This window comes from Bemisia tabaci, chromosome 9 (genome assembly GCF_918797505.1).
Source record: "Bemisia tabaci chromosome 9, PGI_BMITA_v3".
NCBI lineage: Eukaryota > Metazoa > Arthropoda > Insecta > Hemiptera > Aleyrodidae > Bemisia > Bemisia tabaci.
In genome coordinates, this window is record NC_092801.1 from 4,170,536 (window position 1) to 4,192,406 (window position 21,871).

The 21,871-nt window shown below is 41.2% G+C and overlaps 1 protein-coding gene across 3 annotated transcripts; it reads left to right on the plus strand.

The window, feature by feature from the left end:
• Positions 1 to 330: 330 nt before the first annotated feature.
• On the plus strand, positions 331 to 21,816 carry LOC109042333 (uncharacterized). 3 transcript variants are annotated; one of them, XM_072304349.1, is made up of 3 exons: positions 331 to 477; positions 14,312 to 14,790; positions 21,001 to 21,207. In XM_072304349.1, the coding sequence occupies exons 2-3, from the start codon at positions 14,312 to 14,314 to the stop codon at positions 21,017 to 21,019; spliced, it is 498 nt and encodes a 165-aa protein (XP_072160450.1). In that variant the 5' UTR covers positions 331 to 477; the 3' UTR covers positions 21,020 to 21,207. The 3 variants fall into 3 exon arrangements, with proteins under 3 accessions (XP_072160450.1, XP_072160449.1, XP_072160448.1); XM_072304348.1 differs by lacking the exon at positions 331 to 477 and adding an exon at positions 11,332 to 11,871; XM_072304347.1 differs by lacking the exons at positions 331 to 477; positions 14,312 to 14,790 and adding an exon at positions 17,637 to 17,788 and having other exon boundaries at positions 21,001 to 21,816.
• Positions 21,817 to 21,871: the final 55 nt, after the last annotated feature.

The window sequence follows — 21,871 nt, forward strand, 5'->3', positions numbered from 1 at the left end:
GCAATCTTCTTTACCAACAGGATCTCTCTATACTCGTTATGTCTTCTTTGTCTATGTCTTTGCCTATAAATTTCAATAATCGGCCCGCAGGACAGGTTTAACGATGATCCAAAGGGCTGATCGTTGAAATCGATAGACAGAGCGGTAGACATAAAAGAGAGGGAAATTTGTGAGATCCTAATAGTTGAAACGGGTGGTTCTACTTGAGCAGGTGAGTTATTTCCAAGTGCTACAGGACAGGTTTAACGAGGATCCAGAGGACTGATCGTTGAAATCGATAGACAGAGCGGTAGACATAAAAGAGAGGGAAATTTGCGGTGATCTTTCTCCCGTGACAGACCGCGGGGGGCGAGGCAGTCCTTCGCCAGTGTTCCTCCGGGTTAACGCTCATAGTGTTCGGCCCGTTGCTGGAAACGCGTTCCTGCCTCTTTGCCATGGTCCAGCTCCAAGGAATAGTGCGCGGGTCTCCTTGAGCAGGTAAGTCATTTCCAAGTGCTACAGGACAGGTTTAACGAGGATACACAGGGCTGATCGTTGAAATCGATAGACAGAGCAGTAGACATGAAAGAGAGGGAAATTTGTGAGATCCTAATGGTTGAAGAGGGGTGGTTCTACTTGATCAGGTACGTCATTTTCAAGTGCTACACACTGGTAAAAAAAAACCTCTTGGTTCAAGAGTGCAGTTTCTTGTCGCCGGATTTAAGGGTCTGGACTCTTGTTTCGATGCAAAATCCGCTTGAGACAAGAGTTCAAGAATCTTAAATCCGGTGACAAGAAACTGCACTCTTAAGTCAATGCACCGCGGCATTGGTCCAAGAGATTTTTTTTACCAGTGCAGGGCAGGTTTTACAGGCATCCAGAGGGCTGATGGTTGAACTCGATAGACAGGGCGGTAGATATAAAAGAGAGAGGAAATTTGGTGAGTTCCTAATGCTTGAAGAGGGGTGGTTCTGCTTGAGCAGGTAAGTCATTTCTAAATGCTACAGGGCAGGCTTACAGGGGTCCAAAGGGCTGATCGTTGAAATCGATAGACAGAGCGGTAGACATAAAAAAGAGAGAGGGAAAATAGTGCAATGGTAAAAAAAACCTCTTGGTTCAAGAGCGCAGTTTCTTGTCGCCGGATTTAAGAGTCTGGACTCTTGTTTCAATGCAAAATCCGCTTGAAACAAGAGTTCAAGACTCTTAAATCCGGCGGCACTCTTAAGTCAATGCACCGCGGCATTGGTCCAAGAGATTTTTTTTACCAGTGTGCAATCCTAATGCTTGGAACGGGGGGCTCTGTTTGAGTAGGTACGTCATTTCCAAGTACTCCACGACAGGTTTAACGAGGATCCAGAGGGCTGATCGTTGAAATCGATAGACATATAAGAGATAGAGAAAATTGTGCGATCCTAATGGTTGAGACGCGTGGCTCTGCTTGAGCAGGTATGTAATTTCCAAGTGCTACACGGCAGATTTAACAAGGATCAAAAGACCTAGATCCTAGGATCGTTGACATCTATTCTATAGACAAAGCAGTAGACAGAAAAGAGATAGGGAAAATGGTGCGACCCTAATCGATGGAAGCGGTTGGCCGCAATGGACACAGGAAGTAAGAAGGGACCAACTAAGGGCAACCGACAAGAGGCTCTGCAAGCACACGGTTAGAAAAAGTAACCGACATTACGTTCTTTGTCTATTGCAACCACCCGCTTCCACCAATAGGATCTCTCCATATAACTTTTGTCTTCTTTGTATATGGCTTTGTCCATCAATTTCAATAATCGGCGCGCAGGACAGATATTTCACTAAAATGCAGAGAGCTGAACGTTGAAATCTGTAGACAAAGCGGTAGACGTAAAAGAGAGAAGGATTGCGATCTTGTTGGTGGAAGCGGTTGGCTGCAATAGACACATGGGAGTGAGTAAGGGACCGACTAAGGGCAACCGACAAGAGACCCTACAAGTACACGGTAAGAAAAAGTAACCGACATTTTATGTTAATACAGGAAGCAAAGCAAGGCACAAAATCATCCAATCCTTCGGTTTACTTTAGAGTTTCTTAGTCTATCCGTTGCTTCCGGCGCTCAATTCACCGCAAACTGCACCATAAAGCAACACATTTGGGCTGGTCTGTATTTCACTTTCTGTTTTAACCAAAAGTAACACGAGAACACAAAAAAAATGCCCCAAACAAATGGCAACTAGACGAAGTACGAATTCAAAGGAGCTGATAAATGCTCTTGCTTTCAAATTTTACTTGTACATCACCATTTTCGAAATGGAAATGACCAATGTTACCCCCTTACCGGGATATGACCGTTTTCATTTTGGGTTGGGTATACAAAAAATGGACCGTGAAAGGAACCAAGCCACATCCGCTATCGCAAAATTTAACTGGGCAATTTAATTTTTTACAAGAGAGCGTTGGTGCGGATTCCTTTGAAAATTTCCGGGGATTTGCTCAGTGCTATGGAGAAAAGTCACTGAAATTTGCACAAAAATCTGCATAACTGTTTTCATGTAGGTTACATTATCCAGTTGTTGGCAAAAGCTGATGTGGCTTGGTGCATTCTTATTTAACGCGGTCGAAAATACGAATTTCCCGCTAAATGAAGAACCAAAGTCTAAGTGATTCAAATTGTGCACTCCAATGCTGCTGCGCTGAGGAAAAACGCCATATGAGCACTCAACCGTTGCTAAATTTCCGTCGGGAAATCAAGAATTTTAGAGAAATTTAAGGGCATTTTTCTGCCAATTTTTCAGGTTATTTTGTTCGCGATTTTACCTAAAGTTCTTGAAAATCTATCGGAAAAATATTCAGAACTTTCCTCAAAATAAACATTTTATCGAAGGAAATTTGGCAAATCTCGATGTTCAAACGGCGTTTTCCCTTAGCAGGGCAGTAAGGAGCGTTGTTCAACGTGCAGTGTTCCCTCCGCACCCTGCTATGTTCATTGTATGAACAACGTGCAACAGCGCGACTACCTCGTGTAGTTTGTTGAAAGATTTTAAGATTCAACGCATATATGATTACGTCATTTTCACCGAATCGATTGATGGTGATTCATTGGCCAGCAAAATAAACGGCTCGGATGTAGACCAAACAAAAAATCTGGGAATTTCACATCTCAGCGTGCGCAAACAAGTTTTCAAATCAACGGATGTCAAGTAAGCAATTAAACTGAAATATTCATGATGCTTTATTTGCTACGCATTAATGGTACCTCTTTGTGTTTTAGAGCCGCACTCTAAACTGCCGTGCTAAGGAAAAACGCCGTATGAACCTTCCGGCGTTGCCAAGTTTCTTCCAATAAAAACCGAATTAACTGGGAAAATTGTGAATATTTTTCCTCAAATTTTTCAGGCAATTTTGTTCACGATCTAATCTAAAATAACTGAAAATTTCAAGGAGAAATATGCATAACTTTCCTCAAAAACACATGTTTTACGCGGAGAAATTTGGCAACTCTCGAATGTTCATACGGCGTTCTTCCTTAGCACGGCAGTATAGTCCTACGTAGAAACACCTTAGGTACATTGAGATATATTGCCTAGTTCCTTCTGATAAAATAAGAAATTTCCGGAAAACATTGGATGTCTTCCTGTGAATTTTTATGTAATAATTCAATTGCAGTTCAGTATACTAAATCTGAAATTTTAAGGTAGGATTATTCATAGTAAACTCAAAAATAAAAAGTTTCTTCAGAGAAATGTTTGCGAAATTCAGATACTCTTAAGGCGTTCTTCCTTAATCACCGAAATTGAGGAGTTGGATGCAGAAAACGCATTTTTCGGTTGCAGAGTTTCAGAATCTTTACAGCTAATTTATATTTTAGAGCGGAAAATGTTGGGTGAATTTTCTGAAATGTTCCGTTTTCAGCATTGTAAAATCATAGAGAAAAATCCAGTGATAAAGTCAACAAATTCCACGCATTTGTTTTCATTACACAGGGAAAGAACGTTAGCAAAGATTTTGAGACACCGAAAGCAAGAAATTAACCCAGCGCTTCAATTACTTCAACAGATTTCCCATCAAACGTGAGCATTAAATCAAGCGTAAGGGCTCTGCTAGCCTTTATCAATTGATTTCCTCTGCCTCTAAGCTCAGTTGGACCGCATTATGCAGAAAGGAACCAAGTCCCATTATGTATTGCCAAACTTAACTGAGCAATTAAATTTTTTACATGATAACAGTTGTGCGGATTTTGGAGCAAATGCCAGTGAATTTTTTGCATAGTACGAGGCAAATTACATTTTCAAAGAAATTCGCAGAAACATTCTTTTGCAAAAAATCAAATTGCACAGTTTTCGCATTGGAAAAAAAAACACATTGGATCTAGAGTCCAGACTCATGAAAACATTGACAAGAAAAAGGACTCTTGATTCAATCAGATTAAAGCTTAAATCAAAAGGAAATCCGCTCAAATTAAGAGGCTTGGTTCTTGATTAAAGCTTAAATCTGATTGAATCAAGAGTATTTTTTCTTGTCGATGTTCTTAGGAGTCTGAACTCTAGATGAATCACTAAATACAAAAAGGGAACAATGGAACATGTCCAGAAAACCAAATTGTTCCGGAGACACAAAAAACTGTTTATTTCGTGGTGGATATTTTTTTAAACATCACGACTTTCCAAAAGATATCTACCACGAAATAAACAGCTTTTTGTGTCTCCTGAACAATTTGGTTTTCTCGACATGTGCCCTTTTTGTATTTAGTGATTCAGATCCAATGTGTTTTTTTTCCAGTGTGGCAATATCTGATGTGGCTTGCTTCCTTCCTGTTAAACGCGGTTCCATTGTTAAAGACGAACTGCCAGGCCGGAGCCAAGACAGCTAACAATGATAGTGCAATGTTACAAATCGCGTATGTACATACGGTTTCCATTTAAGTTACTCATTATTTCTCCAACAGAGTATTTACGCTCCGGGTATTCTGTACTTCGAACGTACGGACTTTAAAATGTCTGATGCATCTTATCGTTTTGATGACACTTGCCCTTGAACTCTTGAATTTCCCATGAAAGTTTCGTTCCTCGGTTTTTTTGCCAAGTTCAATTATGCTGCATCACAGAGGCGTTGCCAAATGCCCAGTGCGCGGAATTTCTGATTTTACTTAGTGCACGAAGACGAACAATTACTGCAAAACTACACTTTTCAAGTGTCTGGAAAAGGAGGTGGCGAATTGTGCGAGCATACTGACACTCAAACTAGAAAAACGCGTATGTGTTTCCGGTGTTTCAAAACTTCCGCTCCGATTTTCTTCAATTAAAACAGTACAAATCAACACTACCGCTTGAAATTTTCACTCAATATTTTTCACACTGAGGAAAATCAGGAAAGTTTCAGGAAATCGTGCTGAGTATTCGCAAATTTTGAAAAAAAAAATCATTTATCCATTTATTTATTTTTTAAATATAACGTAACTACGCCAAGCATTTCCTTGTATCTATCTACATGGTGTAAAACTAAAACGAAACGAATTGTGTATAATATATTGCATGCAATAAATCATCGTATTATCTAACGTTATATTACCACAATTGAGAGGACTGCATTTTGCAATTTGGACCTATAAATTCTGGCTTATCTGAAAAAACACTTACGTATTAAAGGGAAACTAATGGTACATACGTTGTTTTTAAACCGAGCCGGAATTTATAGCTCCGAATTGCAAAATGTAGTCCAATTGGGAATGTCCATATCATCCAACAGTTGGGACTTAACCACTACCTATTTTTTTCCGTGGAAATAGTAGTACTACGGAATGAAAATCTGATTTAAAACATTTCCCATCCAACGAAAAAAAAATTGAACTCGTTGGGTTTTGCACAAACCGGATAAGCAGGAGCCAGCCGTTTTCAGTGGCGTATGTCAACACCTGGATGCATCTCTTAGTACACAAATAACGTCTAAGTTGCAGACACGAATAATTGAAGGCGCTCTGGACTTCCTTGTTCTTGAAAGCCACAAAGATACGTACGACGCACGATACAACGAATCAATAGGAGAGGTCGGACAAAATTTGGAAACGTCACAAGCTCATTGCTTCGTTCATACAAAACTTTGAGGTTTTAAAAAAGGTTCCATTTGTTTCCTCGTGAAATTTCCTTTAGAGGCACCCCTTAAAACTTAAAATGTGACGAAATTAACATTAATAACTGCAGTTTTAGTCAAAAAATTTATATCCGACCTCTCTCATTGACTTGATCCACTATGTACGACGCTTTGAGTCGTTGCTGCAAATGAATACTTCTTTTAAATAACTGTGTAAGCGTTTCATACACTGTTGTTGGGATTGTGCATACTAAAAGAGCATATTCGAGGTCGTGATAATGATTCTTTCACCAAGAAATCCCCGTAATTCTTCTAAAATTTCAATGTAAAACGCAAAAAACCGCAAAATCTGGGCAGCAGTTTAAAAGCCCTACATGGTTATTCAAGAGATCCGTTAAATACTCAGAGTTGCTACACCAGGAAAAGATTGCAATCAAGGGTTTTTGGTAGTAAATGTGCGATGAAAAATCAGCTGAATCTAAATCGTCAACATCTGATTTGAAGCAGAGGTATAAGTATAGCAAAAAACCGCATGTTTTCCCGGCTATTTCTGTTGATGCGATAGTTTTTTTCTTCGATTGTGAGATCATTGAGAACTTTAGGAACCAGACAAAGCTCAGCGCAAGAGAATTTTATTCCCGTTGCATTCAATTTTTTTACCTAAACGAGACAGCACGAACTCAACTACCATGATTTGCGACTGATGTGACTCATTCTAATCTCTTCGCGAAAATAACGGCAAGTTGATTGCTTGCCATGCAGTGATATGAGGCATCATTGTAACAATGGCGGATGTGAAAATACCTTTTAGAAACACGCTTAAAAAACTGTATTGTTCACACAAAAATTTGATATGTTTGGCTCTGTCATAACGTACAGATCTCGAAGATCACATCTCAAGTATTTCCTCAAAATTTTCTCGATGCCAAAACAGTTTTTTGAATGTGTTTCGAAAAGGTAATTTTTCACATCCGCTATAGTTACAGATAAGTCCTTATATTTGTCAGAAACTTGGAGAGGACAGTAAAGAAACACGAATCATGAAACATCATCAACTCGAACTGGCACCTCCGCAAGATAGCTAATCGGCATAATTAAGGAGAGGAAATCAGACTGCCTCGCCAGACCGGGTACTAATCTGCAAGACTGCGTCACGATGTTCTCTTCAGATGGGGTTTGTCTTTCTTCGTTGTTTTTTCTGCGAAAGTCGTTAAAACTAAAGGTAGAAACTCGAGGCACGAGAATCTACGATCAATTCCTGTGTCTCCTTACGCAATGAATTTTTTAGAAAGGGATGTAACGACTAATGATGAAGATAGCTCAGATTTACTGGTCGTTGGGTGGTATTTGAATCAGTGAGATCGAAAACACACCTACTCAGGGTGGCATGAAACGTAAGAAAGAAATGAGAGATTGAAAATTTCAGTGAAATATTTCAGGAAATTTCACAAGGCTGCGAAATATTTCCTATTTTTCAGGGGCTAGAGTATGCAACCTGCATTCAAACACACAAAAATAGCAGAAAGACGTAATTATTAAATTTTGTGAAACATGAAAAGGAACGGGTATTTTTCAATATCTTTAATTAATTTCTGAAACTTCATGAAATATTTCGCGAGAAATTTCAAGATTTTATTTTTCATGAAATTGCGCCACCCTGCACCTACTCGGGTTTTTCTTACGATTTTCACATATATTCGTTTTAGTAATACGTATGGATTGACGCATATCTGCACGCAAAAAGAAATTTCGACTTGCAATCGGAAGCATTCGAAACAGCAACGGGAAAAGGGTGGTGAGAAAGAAAACACTTTCTATTAGTTGGTCTTTCTATGATTCTATAATTTCTATCATTTGAGGAGGGGGCAGGAAGCGGTGGACTTTTTCAGACCGGCAGCTTACAAAATACTTTTCTAGGGTAATTAGTGTCATCAAAAATATTTGTCAGAAAAAAGTACTGAAATGAGAAAATATTTAGTACTTAATTTGAAAAATCAATTTCAAGCCTTTCAAGAAACACGAGTGGCCGTCCGATTAGGCGCAACGGTTTCCTTTTTTCGATTCAATATACCTTGTGCCTAAAAGTTATAAAAATATTCAAGGGTTACATATTAAAAAATTCATATTTTTCAAGGCAAACCATGAAAACTCGATATCTGAAAGTCAGAGAGAACGAAAGCATATCAACTAGGCAACTTGCAAACGCCTAATTCTTGTCACTAAGCATGGCGCATCTATTTCGACTTGTTCCTTTGCAATGTCTCCAAGTACTTATATTTTGCGTGGCCTTAATGAATCGGGTCATTTTTCCGCGGTTGCCCTCATGTAAATCGCAGGTACGAAAAAACACGATAAAAACTAGGATAACGTATAACCAGTGGCGGATGAGGATTTACAGAATGTTCTGCAAAGAGAGCTGACTCCATCAATTTCGGACGTAAAAACTTAACGCTTCCACGGATCTTATAATTTTCGGCTAAAACTTCCACATGATGTAATATGCACAACTATCACTTCCGCGATCCAGTAGTTTTCACCATGAAACTACAGTCATAGTTCGTGAGAGTTTCTCAAATGCATTAAACCATACTCGCGAAAAACTTTCGTTTCTTTAACGGAAGGAAAAAATACACACATGCAACTTTTCAAAAGCCGGTGGCGCCTAAAATGCCTTTAAAATCCTGGTTTCGTCTTCAAATCTTTTAAGAAGGACCGCCATAAATTACGTGACGCACTTTTCCGGAATTTTCGACCTCCCTTTCCCCTTGTAACACTTTCGTAACGTAAGTCATCCCTATCTTTCAACACATGAAGATGCAAATAGCTCTCCTCGACCCTAGAGCGTTAAAATCTCCATGATAGGCCACTCCCAGATCCATCCATCGAAAGGAGTTTGCGCAGCTGGAAACTCGAACAAAATACAATAAATATCACGGTCATCAAAATCCTTTTCATTTTCGAAAAATGGAGGAACCCACAAGGTATCAACGCAATATTCGTTTTGTAAAATATGCGGCCATCACAATTACAAAATACAATAAATATCACGGTCATCAAAATCCTTCTCATTTTCGAAAAATGGAGGAGCCAATAATATGTAAAATATGCGCCATTACAATTTTATGATACAGTGGTGGATCATTAAAACCTGGTTTGCCCGGCAAAACCGACCGGGGGGTCCTCGCATGCAGGGGGGGGGGGGGGGGGGGCGGTAACGACGCAAGCGTATTTTTATGCGGACCTGTCTCCGTGGTTGTATGCGTTCGGGCAACCGTGCATGCGAACGTGCAGGAGTTGTATTGTAGTAATTGTGATTGAAGAGTTACAAAATTCACACCTCGCTGCTGATGACGAAAATAAGGAGAGTTGACAGTTTCCCGCCATTATTGCCATGTTGGAACGAGGAACCGATACTCGTAACGTGGGGCAACGTAGGAATATATGGATTATATTTGGATTGCATTCTGCAAAAAGGAATTACTAGCATTGCAATGTTGCTAAGATTGTGCAACTTCTTTCGTCTCGGAGGAAAAACTCGATTATCCCTTAATAGTTTCAATTTTACTAGCTAAAAACTGTAAATTTAAGACGAAAATTACCGTCTAAATTTCATAGTTATTCACAATTTCCGCAATTTTATTGCAAAGGATGAAGTTGCACAATCTTAACATCATTGCAATGCTAGTGGTTCCTTTTTGCAAAATGCAATCCATTTGGACTATATTTAGCAATACGGAACTATGATTTTGCTAGCTCACTCATAAAAGCTCTTACATACACATGATCACTAACGGAGTATAGGTCGGGGTAAAATGAGCCAGAAATAGTAGTTCCTGCTTACAAAATGTACCGTCTGTTTGCAGACACACTTGAAAAAAAAAACACATTGGATCTATAGTCCAGACTCTTGAAAACATCGAAAAGAAAAAATACTTTTGTTTCAATCAGAATCTAGCTTTAAATCAAGAACCAAGCCTCTTAATTTAAGGGATTTCGTTTTGATTCAAGCAAAAATCCGATGGAAAAAGAGTTAGACTAAAGCGTTAGAGAGATGGAAAAAAAGTATTTTTTCTTGTCAATGTTTTCAAGAGTCTAAGCTCTAGATCCAATGTGTTTTTTTTCAGTGCTCACCGTTGTTTTTGTGAGTCTCACAATAACAACGGTGAGACTTCTAGTGTCCTTCTTTTAATTTTCTTGTTTTGCGGGTTGAAAATGCGGGTGTGATCGGTGATCCTTGCGAAACATCCCGGGTTTTTTATTTTATTTCATATGTTTCTTTTTATTATTTGCGGCCTTAGCCCCGTTTTAAGTTGTTTCTTTGCGAATGATTAACAGCTTTATCCATCACTTGTCTGTGAAAACATCGAAAATTTATATTACAACTATTTTTTTTAATAAAAGCTGACATCAATGCATGTTGTCGGCAAATATATGTCTCTAATTCGTCGGGGTACAGTGGGTCCTACTACTCACGATTTAGTTCACTTGAAGAATAATCTGCGTTTTGATTGGCCTTGGCGTCATGCATGCATGGTCCAGTGAGCAGCATGTCTACGACACTTAGGTGGATTATTTGAAGGTCTTGGTTCAAATCTCAGGGGATGAAACTAGGATTTCGATAATAATTACTTCGATTTGCGCGAACATTAGGGCAGTCATTCATGCATAGCACCAGGGCTAAATTTGTTTTTCAATAATTGTCTAGAAACAGCTCCTAATAAATACGAAAACATCATAATGACACGCATATTTTGCTACATGTGCCCTTTCGGGAATTTCAAGCAGTTATGTTTGTTGTTCAAGAGTGAATCGTACTTGCAAGTGAACGCATCTTTTCGTCGAGTGCTAATTATGGCGGGGCCATTTTTTTAAACGAATCCATTGCTTCAGAACACAGCCGGACGGACCATCCGGAAAGTTTGTTTTACTCTTACTTAACGACACAGTAGTTGGGTTGCATTTTGCAAAAAGGAACCAGAGGTATTGCAATGATGATAAGGATATGCATTTTCATCCTTTGCTATAAAATTACCGAAATAATGAAAAATATGAAACTTACACGGTAATTTTTGTCTTAAATTTACAGCAGTTTTTAGCGAATGAGATGGAAACTGTCAATGGATAATCAGGTTTTTCTCCCAAGACAAAAATAAGTTTCACAATCTTTGCAACATTGCAATACTCCTGGTTCCTTTTTGCAAAATGCAATCTAGTTGTACTCGTAATAATTCCGCCAGCCAACCAATCGGCAGACTGCGCTTCTCCAAAAACTTGGTTTTCTCTTTCTTAAAAATGAACACTTTGTCCCCCGATTTTTCCCCTGGATTAATTTAAGAGTATTAATTAAAGAGTAGCATGAAACGACCAGAAGATGACCGATTTCATCACCTGGTAGATTTGTGCGCCTCAAAAACGTGACTCGAGTTTGATTTTGGCCCCGATTACACAATCCGGTGATGAATGAGTGCTGCAGCGACACGTGTTGGTACACCCGGTTGGACCATCATAACTCGAGCGTCGAAATTGCGTTCACCGAGGCAGGGGTGTTCTTTATACTCGCTGAGCTCCGATGAGCTGATAAAAGATGGTCCTGACCCGATTCCTGGACCGTCTATTCTTCGACCTATCTGCTTTCCTCTGCCCCCAAATCATGAACCAAGGTGTTCATCAGTTTGGTTTTCGCTAGTCTCAGGTGCAGTGCAGTGTCCTGTGATGGTCATGGATGTATCTTTCGCGTAACGGATAAAAAGTGTCCCAAGTCCGGTTCACAGGGCAGGGATTCGGGAGTCTATATGGCTGGAAGTGTATAGCGATTTACAAAGGATGTTTAAAGTGGTAAAATTAAACGTTAAAAATGTTTCGAAAATCTTCGCACCCCGCAAAAATTGGCCATTGGAGCCGAAACATTCGATCCCGGTAGCTTCAATGGAGATGCTGCATGTGTGAGGAATTTGCGATTTGACTGTTGATTCTAGGTAAAAGTTTTCGAAAAACACGATGGTGCCACTGGTTTTCTCTGAAATCAACTCCCAAGCTCAAAAAAGCTCTCAAGTTGAGGCAAAAATGGAGAGGATATCCCACGCTATCCTGAGAGTCCACCTCTACACCAAGACAACCTCTCCATGAAAAGATAGGGAGCAAATACATTAGCGGTGTCGCCGTGTTTTCAATTTTTGAGTCCCCAAATAAAGTGGCAGCCCTGTCCATGTATTTGCTCCCTATCTTTTCATGGAGAGCTTCTCTTGATGTAGAGGTGGACTCTCAGGATAGCGTGGGATATCCCCTCCATTTTGGCCTCAACTTGAGAGTTTTTTTGAGCTTGGGAGTTGATTTCAGAGAAAACCAGTGGCACCATCGTGTTTCTCGTGAACTTTTACGTAAGAATCAACAGTCAAATCGCAAATTCCTCACACATGCAAGATCTCCATTCCGTAGAACTACCAGAAGCTGGAGACACAATACTGAGTTTTTAAATGAAATTAATCTTTTAACACGATCGAAATTTTGTATGCTAACGCTTAGGATCTTTTGCAAGATATAGGCAATGGAATTTTAGTTTCCTTTCCAACTTCCTTTCCAACTTGCGTTAAAATTCAGCATAAAGCTGAAAATCTCAATACACAGGGAAACAGCTCATATAAGCACAATTATCCCTCAAAGAGAACGCCGTTTGATGCATCTTAGATAACGTTTGCAGCTGCCTTCCCGAATGGTCGTTACTGGTGTTGCACTAAACAGCGCATCTCTCTGAGGAAAACTTGTGCTCATATGCGCTTGTTTCCTCTGTATTGAGATTTTCAGCTATATGCAGCTTTTTAACGCACGTTGGCTCAAAATTCCGACTTACTGTCAAACTTTTTTGTTGAAATTTCTCTCTGTGTACACACTGGAAAAAAGAAACACATTGGATCTGGAGTCCAGACTCTTGAAAACATTGACAAGAAAAAGGACTCTTGATTCAATGAGATTCAAGCTTAAATTAAAAGGAAATCCGCTCAAATTAAGAGGCTTGGTTTTGATTTAAGCTTAAATCTGATTGAATCAAGAGTAATTTTCCTTGTCGATATTTTTAAGAGGCTGGACTCTAGATCCAATGTGATTTTTTTTTTCTAGTGTGGTGTTGCACCAAACAGCGCATCTCTCTGCGGGAAAATTGTGCTCATGTGCGCTTTTTTCCTCTGTATTGAGATTTTCAGCTATATGCTGATTTTTAACCGCACGTTGACTGAAAATTCTGTCAAACTTTTTTGTTGAAATTTCTCTCTGTGTACATATGTTACGGTCAATGTTAGGGAATGGGGAAGTGTATGTCATTGTTGCCGTGGCCAATGTTGACCGTGGCCGGGCGTTTCGGCCGAAGATATCGTTGGCCGGCCAATGACAATTTCTCATTTGACGCTATGGTAAAGAATCGCACTGAAAAAACGAAACACATTGAATCTGGCGTCCAGACTTTTGAAAACATTGACAAGAGAAGGACTCTTGATTCAATCAGATTTAAGCCTACATCAAAACGAAATCCGCTTAAATTAAGAGGCTTGGTTCTTGATTTAAGCTTAAATCTGATTGAATCAAGAGTAATTTTCCTTGTCGATATTTTTAAGAGGCTGGACTCTAGATCCAATGTGATTTTTTTTTTTCTAGTGTGGTGTTGCACCAAACAGCGCATCTCTCTGAGGGAAAATTGTGCTCATGTGCGCTTTTTTCCTCTGTATTGAGATTTTCAGCTATATGCTGATTTTTACCGCACGTTGACTGAAAATTCTGTCAAACTTTTTTGTTGAAATTTCTCTCTGTGTACATATGTTACGGTCAATGTTAGGGAATGGGGAAGTGTATGTCATTGTTGCCGTGGCCAATGTTGACCGTGGCCGGGCGTTTCGGCCGAAGATATCGTTGGCCGGCCAATGACAATTTCTCATTTGACGCTATGGTAAAGAATCGCACTGAAAAAACGAAACACATTGAATCTGGCGTCCAGACTTTTGAAAACATTGACAAGAGAAGGACTCTTGATTCAATCAGATTTAAGCCTACATCAAAACGAAATCCGCTTAAATTAAGAGGCTTGGTTCTTGATTTAAGCTTAAATCTGATTGAATCAAGAGTACTTTTTCAGATCCATGTTTTTAAATGTCTGGACTTTAGCTCCAATGTGTTTTTTCCAGTGTGGCTAAAAAATTCCAACATACTGTCGAACTTTTTTGTTAAAATTTCTCTCTGTGTACAAACCACCATTACCATCTAACCCCTGACCATGTGTCTCTGTTCCCAGATGACGTCACTGCGGGCGGCGAGCCTGCTCCTGGCCGTGGGGTGGGCGCTGGGCTACGAGCAGGAGAAAGGGACGGTGACGATGCACTCGTACGCCCGCGAGGAGCGGGGCCTCCTGGGGCCGGCCCTTCGACCCCCGCCCCCTCCCGCGCGCGCCCCCGCGGCAGGGACCAGCGGGCCACCCCCTCGCACGTCCGCCACGTTCGCGGCTTCCCCGTCTACCCCCAGTGGCACGGCTACCCGGGGCTCCACGGACACGGCTACCATGGGCACGGCTACCACGGCTGGCCCGGCTACCCTGGGCTACATCACGGGCATTACAGGCCCGGCTACGGGACCATCCACGCCCATGGACACATCGGCCCCCACGGGATACATTTCCATGGGCACATCAAGCACAAGCCCAAGAAAAAACCGTTTAAACATCACAAGTATAAGCACAAGCGGCGGCATCGCTATGACTCGTGGCTCTACTAACAGGTTAGTCGATTCGTTGTTTCGTGACCCTCCGGCCAAAGTACCGCAAGCGCCATGCGACGTTTCAAAATTTCTCCGCCATTTTATTTCTTTGACTGAGAAATTACTCGTTGAATCTGTTATAAAATTTGCATACGTTAGTGCGCCTTCATTTTCGCCTGATACTGTGCAATACTTCTGTGGTGGAACAGTTGCTCAGAGTGCGCCTTCAACAGAATCCCTTCGACTTAGGAGAACTCGCTCAGATATTTCAGATTTTTAAGGTTGTAAATTCATAATGCAACAATCCTTTACACGGAAAAATGTTTTTAAAATGTTTGGAAGAGGGGGAATGTGACAGCGTAGTTTGTTACCCTCGAATAATTCACCTTGATTTACAAGTAAATCGTCATCCTCCGGCCAAAGTATCGCAAGCGCCATGCGACAATTCAAATTTTCCGCCACCATTTTATTTCTTTGACTGAGAAATTACTCGTTGAATCTGTTTTAAAATGCACTGAATTTTATCGGCAGCACAAATAAAATTCAGTGAAATTTTCGGACAGCTTCGTTCAAAAATTTTATTTTTGAAAAGTGTTGACGTTTTACACAATATTCTGGTAGCAGTGAAGAAAAATCGAGGAAGTTTTTACGAATTACGTGGACTTCTCCTCCTCCCCCCCCCCCAAAAAAAAAAAAATAGGAAAGGAAATCTATAACGTCGCAAACATAAATACTTGCGTGGTTTGGCACTCAAGCCGTCGACAGTACAGTGTATTCATGATCAGCTTGACGCTTAATTGCTCTACTCTGCGCACAAATCAATTTAATCAATCCGAACGAGACGTCAGTTATATGATCATTATTGACCTAGACTTTCCCCGTTTGAGGCACGCCGACGGTTTAATTCGCCGTGTCAGATGAATCGGACGCATTTCCGCCAAACAGAACTATGTGCATTATGACGTGAGCCTTGTTATACATTCTTACGGGTCTCATGGCTCATGTCTTAATGCACTTATTTCCATCTGGCGGCAAGACGTCCAGTTGAGCCGGATCGAAGAGCCTTTGGATGCGATAAGCGAGAATTTGAGCGCCGGACGAGCGCGCGCTTGAGGAACTTCCAGTGGCAATCCGCCAAAGTTCATTATCAAAGGCCGTACCCATATTCCGGGAAACCGACGCGACGGCGACGGACGCACCGATCGTAAATAATACCAAGGCCGATCCGTCACGAAGGTTTTCCACGAAAAGCTCTACAAAAGCTCTGTTGTCTATTGGTAGTATCTCTATTAACGAGACAGAGGCGACATTGAAGAGGGCAGGGGGAGGAATCTCTCTCCTCCAGAGGGTATGGTTTCGATCGACATGAATTGATCGAAAAATAAACACGTGGATTGATTGGCGTGACTACATCGACAACCGTGAACCGACCGAGAAACCGGAGTATCGATTGGACTGCATTTTGCAATTTGGAACTATAAATTCTGGCTCTTCTGGAAAAGCACTTATTTGCATAGGGAAACTGATGGCACCTACGTTGTTTTTAAGCCGGGCTAGAATTCATAGTTCCAAATTGCGAAATTTAGTCCGATTGACACATCCGTGAATCGATCAAATCGACGCCGGTTTTGGGATGATTTGACGATCGAATCGGTGTCGATCGGTTCACGTTTTTCTTTTTCGATCGACGAATCAATACCCTCCCTCTTCTTCACTGAATTTTAAAGTTACCTTTTCTTTAAATCAAATTTGCTGCATTTAAATGAATTTGGGATATTTTTCGAGCCCTTTTAATTTTCACTACCATCCCCCGGATTTAGCTAAAGCAAAGCCTCAGTGCGTACGAAAGAATTAAATATTTGCAGAAAAAGTTTTTCATTTTAACCAAGAAAAAAATTGTATCTAAATCGCGAGGTTTCTTATCGGCAGGTTGCAATTCTTATTCTCTTCCATGGAAACTAATAGTCCAAGATTCAGTTTTTTGTTCATTCCATGTATCGTCATCTTCCCCAAAATTAGAATGACTGATTAGATATAAAAGCATTTGGATCATCCTGCTCAATTGAAAGCAATAAAATTTTGATGTCATTACGTTTTAAAAATCAACAACTTTTGGTAAATTTTTAGATTTCATTCATTTATCAAGGGTCGTCATGGAAGAAAAATTACGGTAAGAGATGATCGACTCGAAAATTTTGGAAACTGCATACAGGCGAAGAAACTTCGAGCTAAACCGTGCCGAAGCATTTCAAAATTTGTCGAGGAATTCCTCCGAGTTTTTTTGCTCGTCCCGGTAAAAGTGGGCTGATAGCTTGATCTCGCTTAGTGGACGTTACTGGATATCATCACGATGATTAAATTAGAAAAAAACAAAAAATATGTCTACCTAAATGGCTACGGACAATTTAGCTTTCAGAGGAATTTTCCAGGGAAGATTACGCGAAAAAATAAATGAAACGCTATGTATTTTATTCATTTCGCACTGGATCAGAAAACGTCCAATTAAAAGATGGTGTTCATAGACATTGCGTGCAGAAATAAAATTTCTCCTGTACTCTAAGACGTTACTGTTGTTTTCCTGAAAGCACGCGTTGAAGAGGATTTTTTTTCACTGAAATGCGACTGTCAATTAGAACGACGATGATAAAAATGCCCATGTTTACATGCTCCTCATTCATGTTCCATGCGCTCGGATGTCTGTGGGGGCGGAAGACAGGCTGAGGAAAATTCAGAATATCTCGCAACAAATTGGCAATAATCTTGTGCATCCGAGCGTGTGATGTAATACGCTAATGAAATTGTAGTGAAAATCTCATTGATCCATTGTTGTTGTCTGACGTCATTTCATGAATTTATCATCGATGCATTTTTATAATTCATCCCCCTCCAGGATTTCTACTTGAACTTGTGACTTACTTAATAATTCAAGGTGTTGGGCACTGATAGTGTCTGATAGTAACTGCATTGCTTTCAGAGTGCAGTAAGTGTCTAAGGTGCAGTCATGAAGTCGTTAATATTTGTAAGTACTTGTTCTACCATTCGCTTTCTTAGTGACACCACCGGAGCTAATATTTTGGATAGTGAAATGGTGTGATGTTGAAAAATGTGGATCATTGATATTTGTAATATGATAAATCAGCTTGACCTTAGAGTTTTTGAAAAAGTTTGTCCGCGCGCGCACCGTTGTCGAAAGTTTCTTAATATCAAGACTATCTATAATATCACATAAATGACTCTCAATGCGCTTTTATGGTCAAAAAAGATAGATCTATCTTTTTGAACACCGTTTGTATATAAAAACTAAAATGATGGATTCTTGGGTTCTAGTGATAAATGGATTGCATTTTGCAAAAAGGAACCACTAGCATTGCAATGTTGCTAAGATTGTGCAACTTCTTTTGTCTTGGAGGAAAAACCCGATTATCCCTTAATAGTTTCTATTTTACTCCCTAAAAACTGTAAATTTAAGACAAAAATTACCATCTAAATTTCATAGTTTTTCACAGTTTCTGCAATTTTATTACAAAGGATGAAGTTGCACAATCTTAGCATCATTGCAATGTTAGTGGTTCCTTTTTGCAAAATGTAATCCAAATAATCCGCAAATAATGAATGGGTCTGTAGCACGCAAGAGTACAGTCAACTAAATAAGTAGGCTTTTGTAATGTAAAGTCGCTCAAAATTCACGTTGAGCACACAAAATAAGTTTGAAATCCACTTCTTAACACGCAATCTGCGTAGTTTGTACCACGCTTTTTCAAATTTACCGCGTAAGCGGGCAGTCATTCTTGTTGGACGGCAGTCAGGTTTGCCCGGAAAGAGACCTAACCAAAAAGAACAAACATTCTCGCAAACTGTTATAAACTCTCCTTGCGTAAGATTTCAATTGATTCAAAGCTTTTGTGTATGCAAAATAAAGAAAAAAAGGAAACGAACGCTAGAAAACGATTAAAATCATACAATGGATAAAGTCAGTGAGATCTTGTTTTCCTACCCAGGTCAATTTTTCTTACTTCTCTGCCTGTGCAAACCTGGTCCGTGATGACTGAGAAAAACTCTACTGTGCTAAGCAAGAACGCCGTGAATCCACTAAGATTTTCCCTTGTTTTTTGGATCTTAACACTTTCTAAAATAAAAATTGTTTTACCCGCGCACCTCAAATTTTCAGGTTAAGTTCTTGATAGTATCTGCGGAAGAATTCTGTAAAAACATTGTCCCAAGGTACACAAGTGTTTCTGCTATGATAAATTGTTTCCAAAATTGGCAAATTTTCAATTTTCAATTGACAAAATAATATATACTTACAAGAAATCTAAGGGGCATTTCCGACCAAAAATGTCACATATTTTTCCTAGGACTAAAGGCAAAAAACAGGGAAATCTGGGACGCACGTTGCGCTTATACAGGATTATTCAAAAGTCACGCACCACTGGCCATAACTTTAAGTTCTAAATATGATATCGACTTGCGATTTAAGACGTATTTCCTCATATTGAGGGGGAAACTTTTTAAGGTACTTTCCAGTTTTTGATCCCCTCGGGGGGAGGGTGGCGGGGGACAACTCAAAAATCTCAAAAGGCCACCCCCTCATGGCCAGTGGTGCGTGAATTTTGAATAACCCTGTATTCTCTTGGAGGAAAATTGGACGTTTGTCTACCAAACGGAACAATGTGCATTAAGAGATGAACCCTGAGACCCATAAGAATATATGCAAAGCAGGGCGCACGTCATAATGTACATATAAGTTCCGTTTGGCAGAGATACGTCCAATTAATTGATCACGTCAGTTTAAAAGCCTCAACGTGGAGGTGCGTTCCTTTGAATAAAAGAAAACAACTTTATGTGCGTTTTAGACAATTTCTGATAGAATAAGGCGTGTGTATTTTTGAAAATTTTCGATACGGATTACCACCCTTTAAGTCGGGACTTAGAAAATTCGGGCGGTCCGAAAACCCCAAAAGTGATATTTTTCCAACGTGTTTAATGTGCGTTTTAGACAATTTCTGATCGAATAAAGTGGGTGTATTTTTGAAAAATTTTCGATACGGAATATCACCTTGTATTGCAATTAAATATTTCGGGTTTATGGTTGCGTTCATTTACTTCCTTTCAATCATATCACCAAGTGAACTTGGTTGATCCGCCAAATTTTGGGTTAAATCGATCGAAACCATAGGTTAATATAAGACAACTGGAGATGCAGACATGTCCTGCTGAGCATAATGGTCTCTTGTTTCTCTCGATGTCACTTGGTGGTTGCAACTTGCTAGAGGCTAGCGCATTGGACCGTCACCGATCAGTGGCGTGGCGTGCTTTGCGATATATCGATTGATCGGCCCTTTAAACCTATGTAAAAGTATCGATAAACAGGGGAACACCTTAATACTCGATTATTTACCACAGCTTCAAATGGGGAAATATCGATAGATCGCAAAGCACGCATCGCCACTGTCATCGATGCAATCCAGGTTCTCGCGCCTGATTTTTAGCAAGGCTTCAAATTTTCAACCACAAACTTCGGTCAATGTAACCAAAGAAAATCGCACGTTTAGGTGATTTAGTGTTCCATTTCCCATAAGAACACAAAATGTCGGGTACTTTTTCTTACTGAATACTCATTTTCCGACTTCGACCGTTAGTGAGAAATCTATTACAAATTCTTTGAGGACTCAAAAAAGGAACATATTGAAAAGGATGAAATCCTCTTTTACTTACTTTTCGTTACAAGCAGTCAGGCACGTAGCCGGGATTATGTTTCGAGGGGGGCTTGGTCGGATGAGCAGGGTTCCCTCCCCCCCTCCCCGGCTAAGGGTCGAGTTCGGGGGTAGCGGAATAACTCCCGGTTCAGAAGGGAGGGGGGGGGGGGTTCGAGGGGCCGGGGCCTCCCCGGCAAATTATTGAAATTTTAATTCTATTTGGACGCATTCTGAGGCTTCCGTGACGCAGATTTTCCATCAATTTCTGCAGAAAAATTGCGTATCTTTTTTTACTTTCAGCCTACGATACCTTAAAATTGTTGCATACAACACATCTAGATAATTTTTGAAATCTTAAATCTATTTCAACGTATTTTGAAAGTTCAAAATTCCTCATTTCTCGCCTTTTTGGGTTTTCTGTCTCCCCTTTTCTTCATTTCTTCCCTCCTGTTTTTGCTTTCGGAAAGAGCTTAAGCCCCCTCTGGCTACGTGCTTGCAAACAGTTAACTCATCTTTCGGTTGTTGCTTTTTTCAGGGATTCGCTCTGGCTATAGCCTCCCGCGGAGGGTTCGCAGCTCCGTTCCTGAAACCCTACACGGAGCCCCCGATCCCACACACACACCACCACGGCGACCACTACCACGGCGAACGCGGCGCGTACGAGAGCCAGCACAAAGTCGACCTCGAGAGCCAACATCAGCTCAGCTACGACAGCGTCAAGAAGACTCAGATAGGCGGGGGCCACGGGTACTCCGGCTCAGGTTACGGAACTTCAGGTCTCGGTCACGGGTCAGGCGGTCTCGGATCCCCAGGTCTCAGCCACGGGTCAGGAGGTCTCGGAAGCCCGGGTCTCAGCCACGGATCAGGAGGTCTCGGATCCCCGGGTCTCAGCCACGGGTCAGGAGGTCTCGGATCCCCGGGTCTCAGCCACGGGTCAGGAGGTCTCGGATCCCCGGGTCTCAGCCACGGGTCCGGAGGTCTCGGATCCCCGGGTCTCAGCCACGGTCAGGAGGTTTCGGCTCCCCCACCTTCAGCCAAGGCTCCATCGGAGGCCCCCACAAGGACGTCGGCTACGGGTCCCCCACTTTCAGCGGCGGCCCCCACACGGACTACGGCCTCCCGAGCTTAGGCCACCAGAGCGGGGGTTTCGGCCAGTCGGGCGCCGGGAGTTTCAGCCAGTCCTCGGCCGGGAGTTTCAGCCAGTCCAGCGCGGGGAGCGTGGCGCACTCCGCGAGCGGTGTCGGCCACCAGAGCGGTTTAGGCCACGGCGGTCTGGATTACGGCCACCAGACGAAACTCGACCACGACCTCAAGGGCCACGGTTTGGTCGGGCCGGGGCACAGGATCGACTCGGTCGGTGACAGGTACGCCAAGCGGGATGAGGAGCACGTTAGAACCGGGAGTTC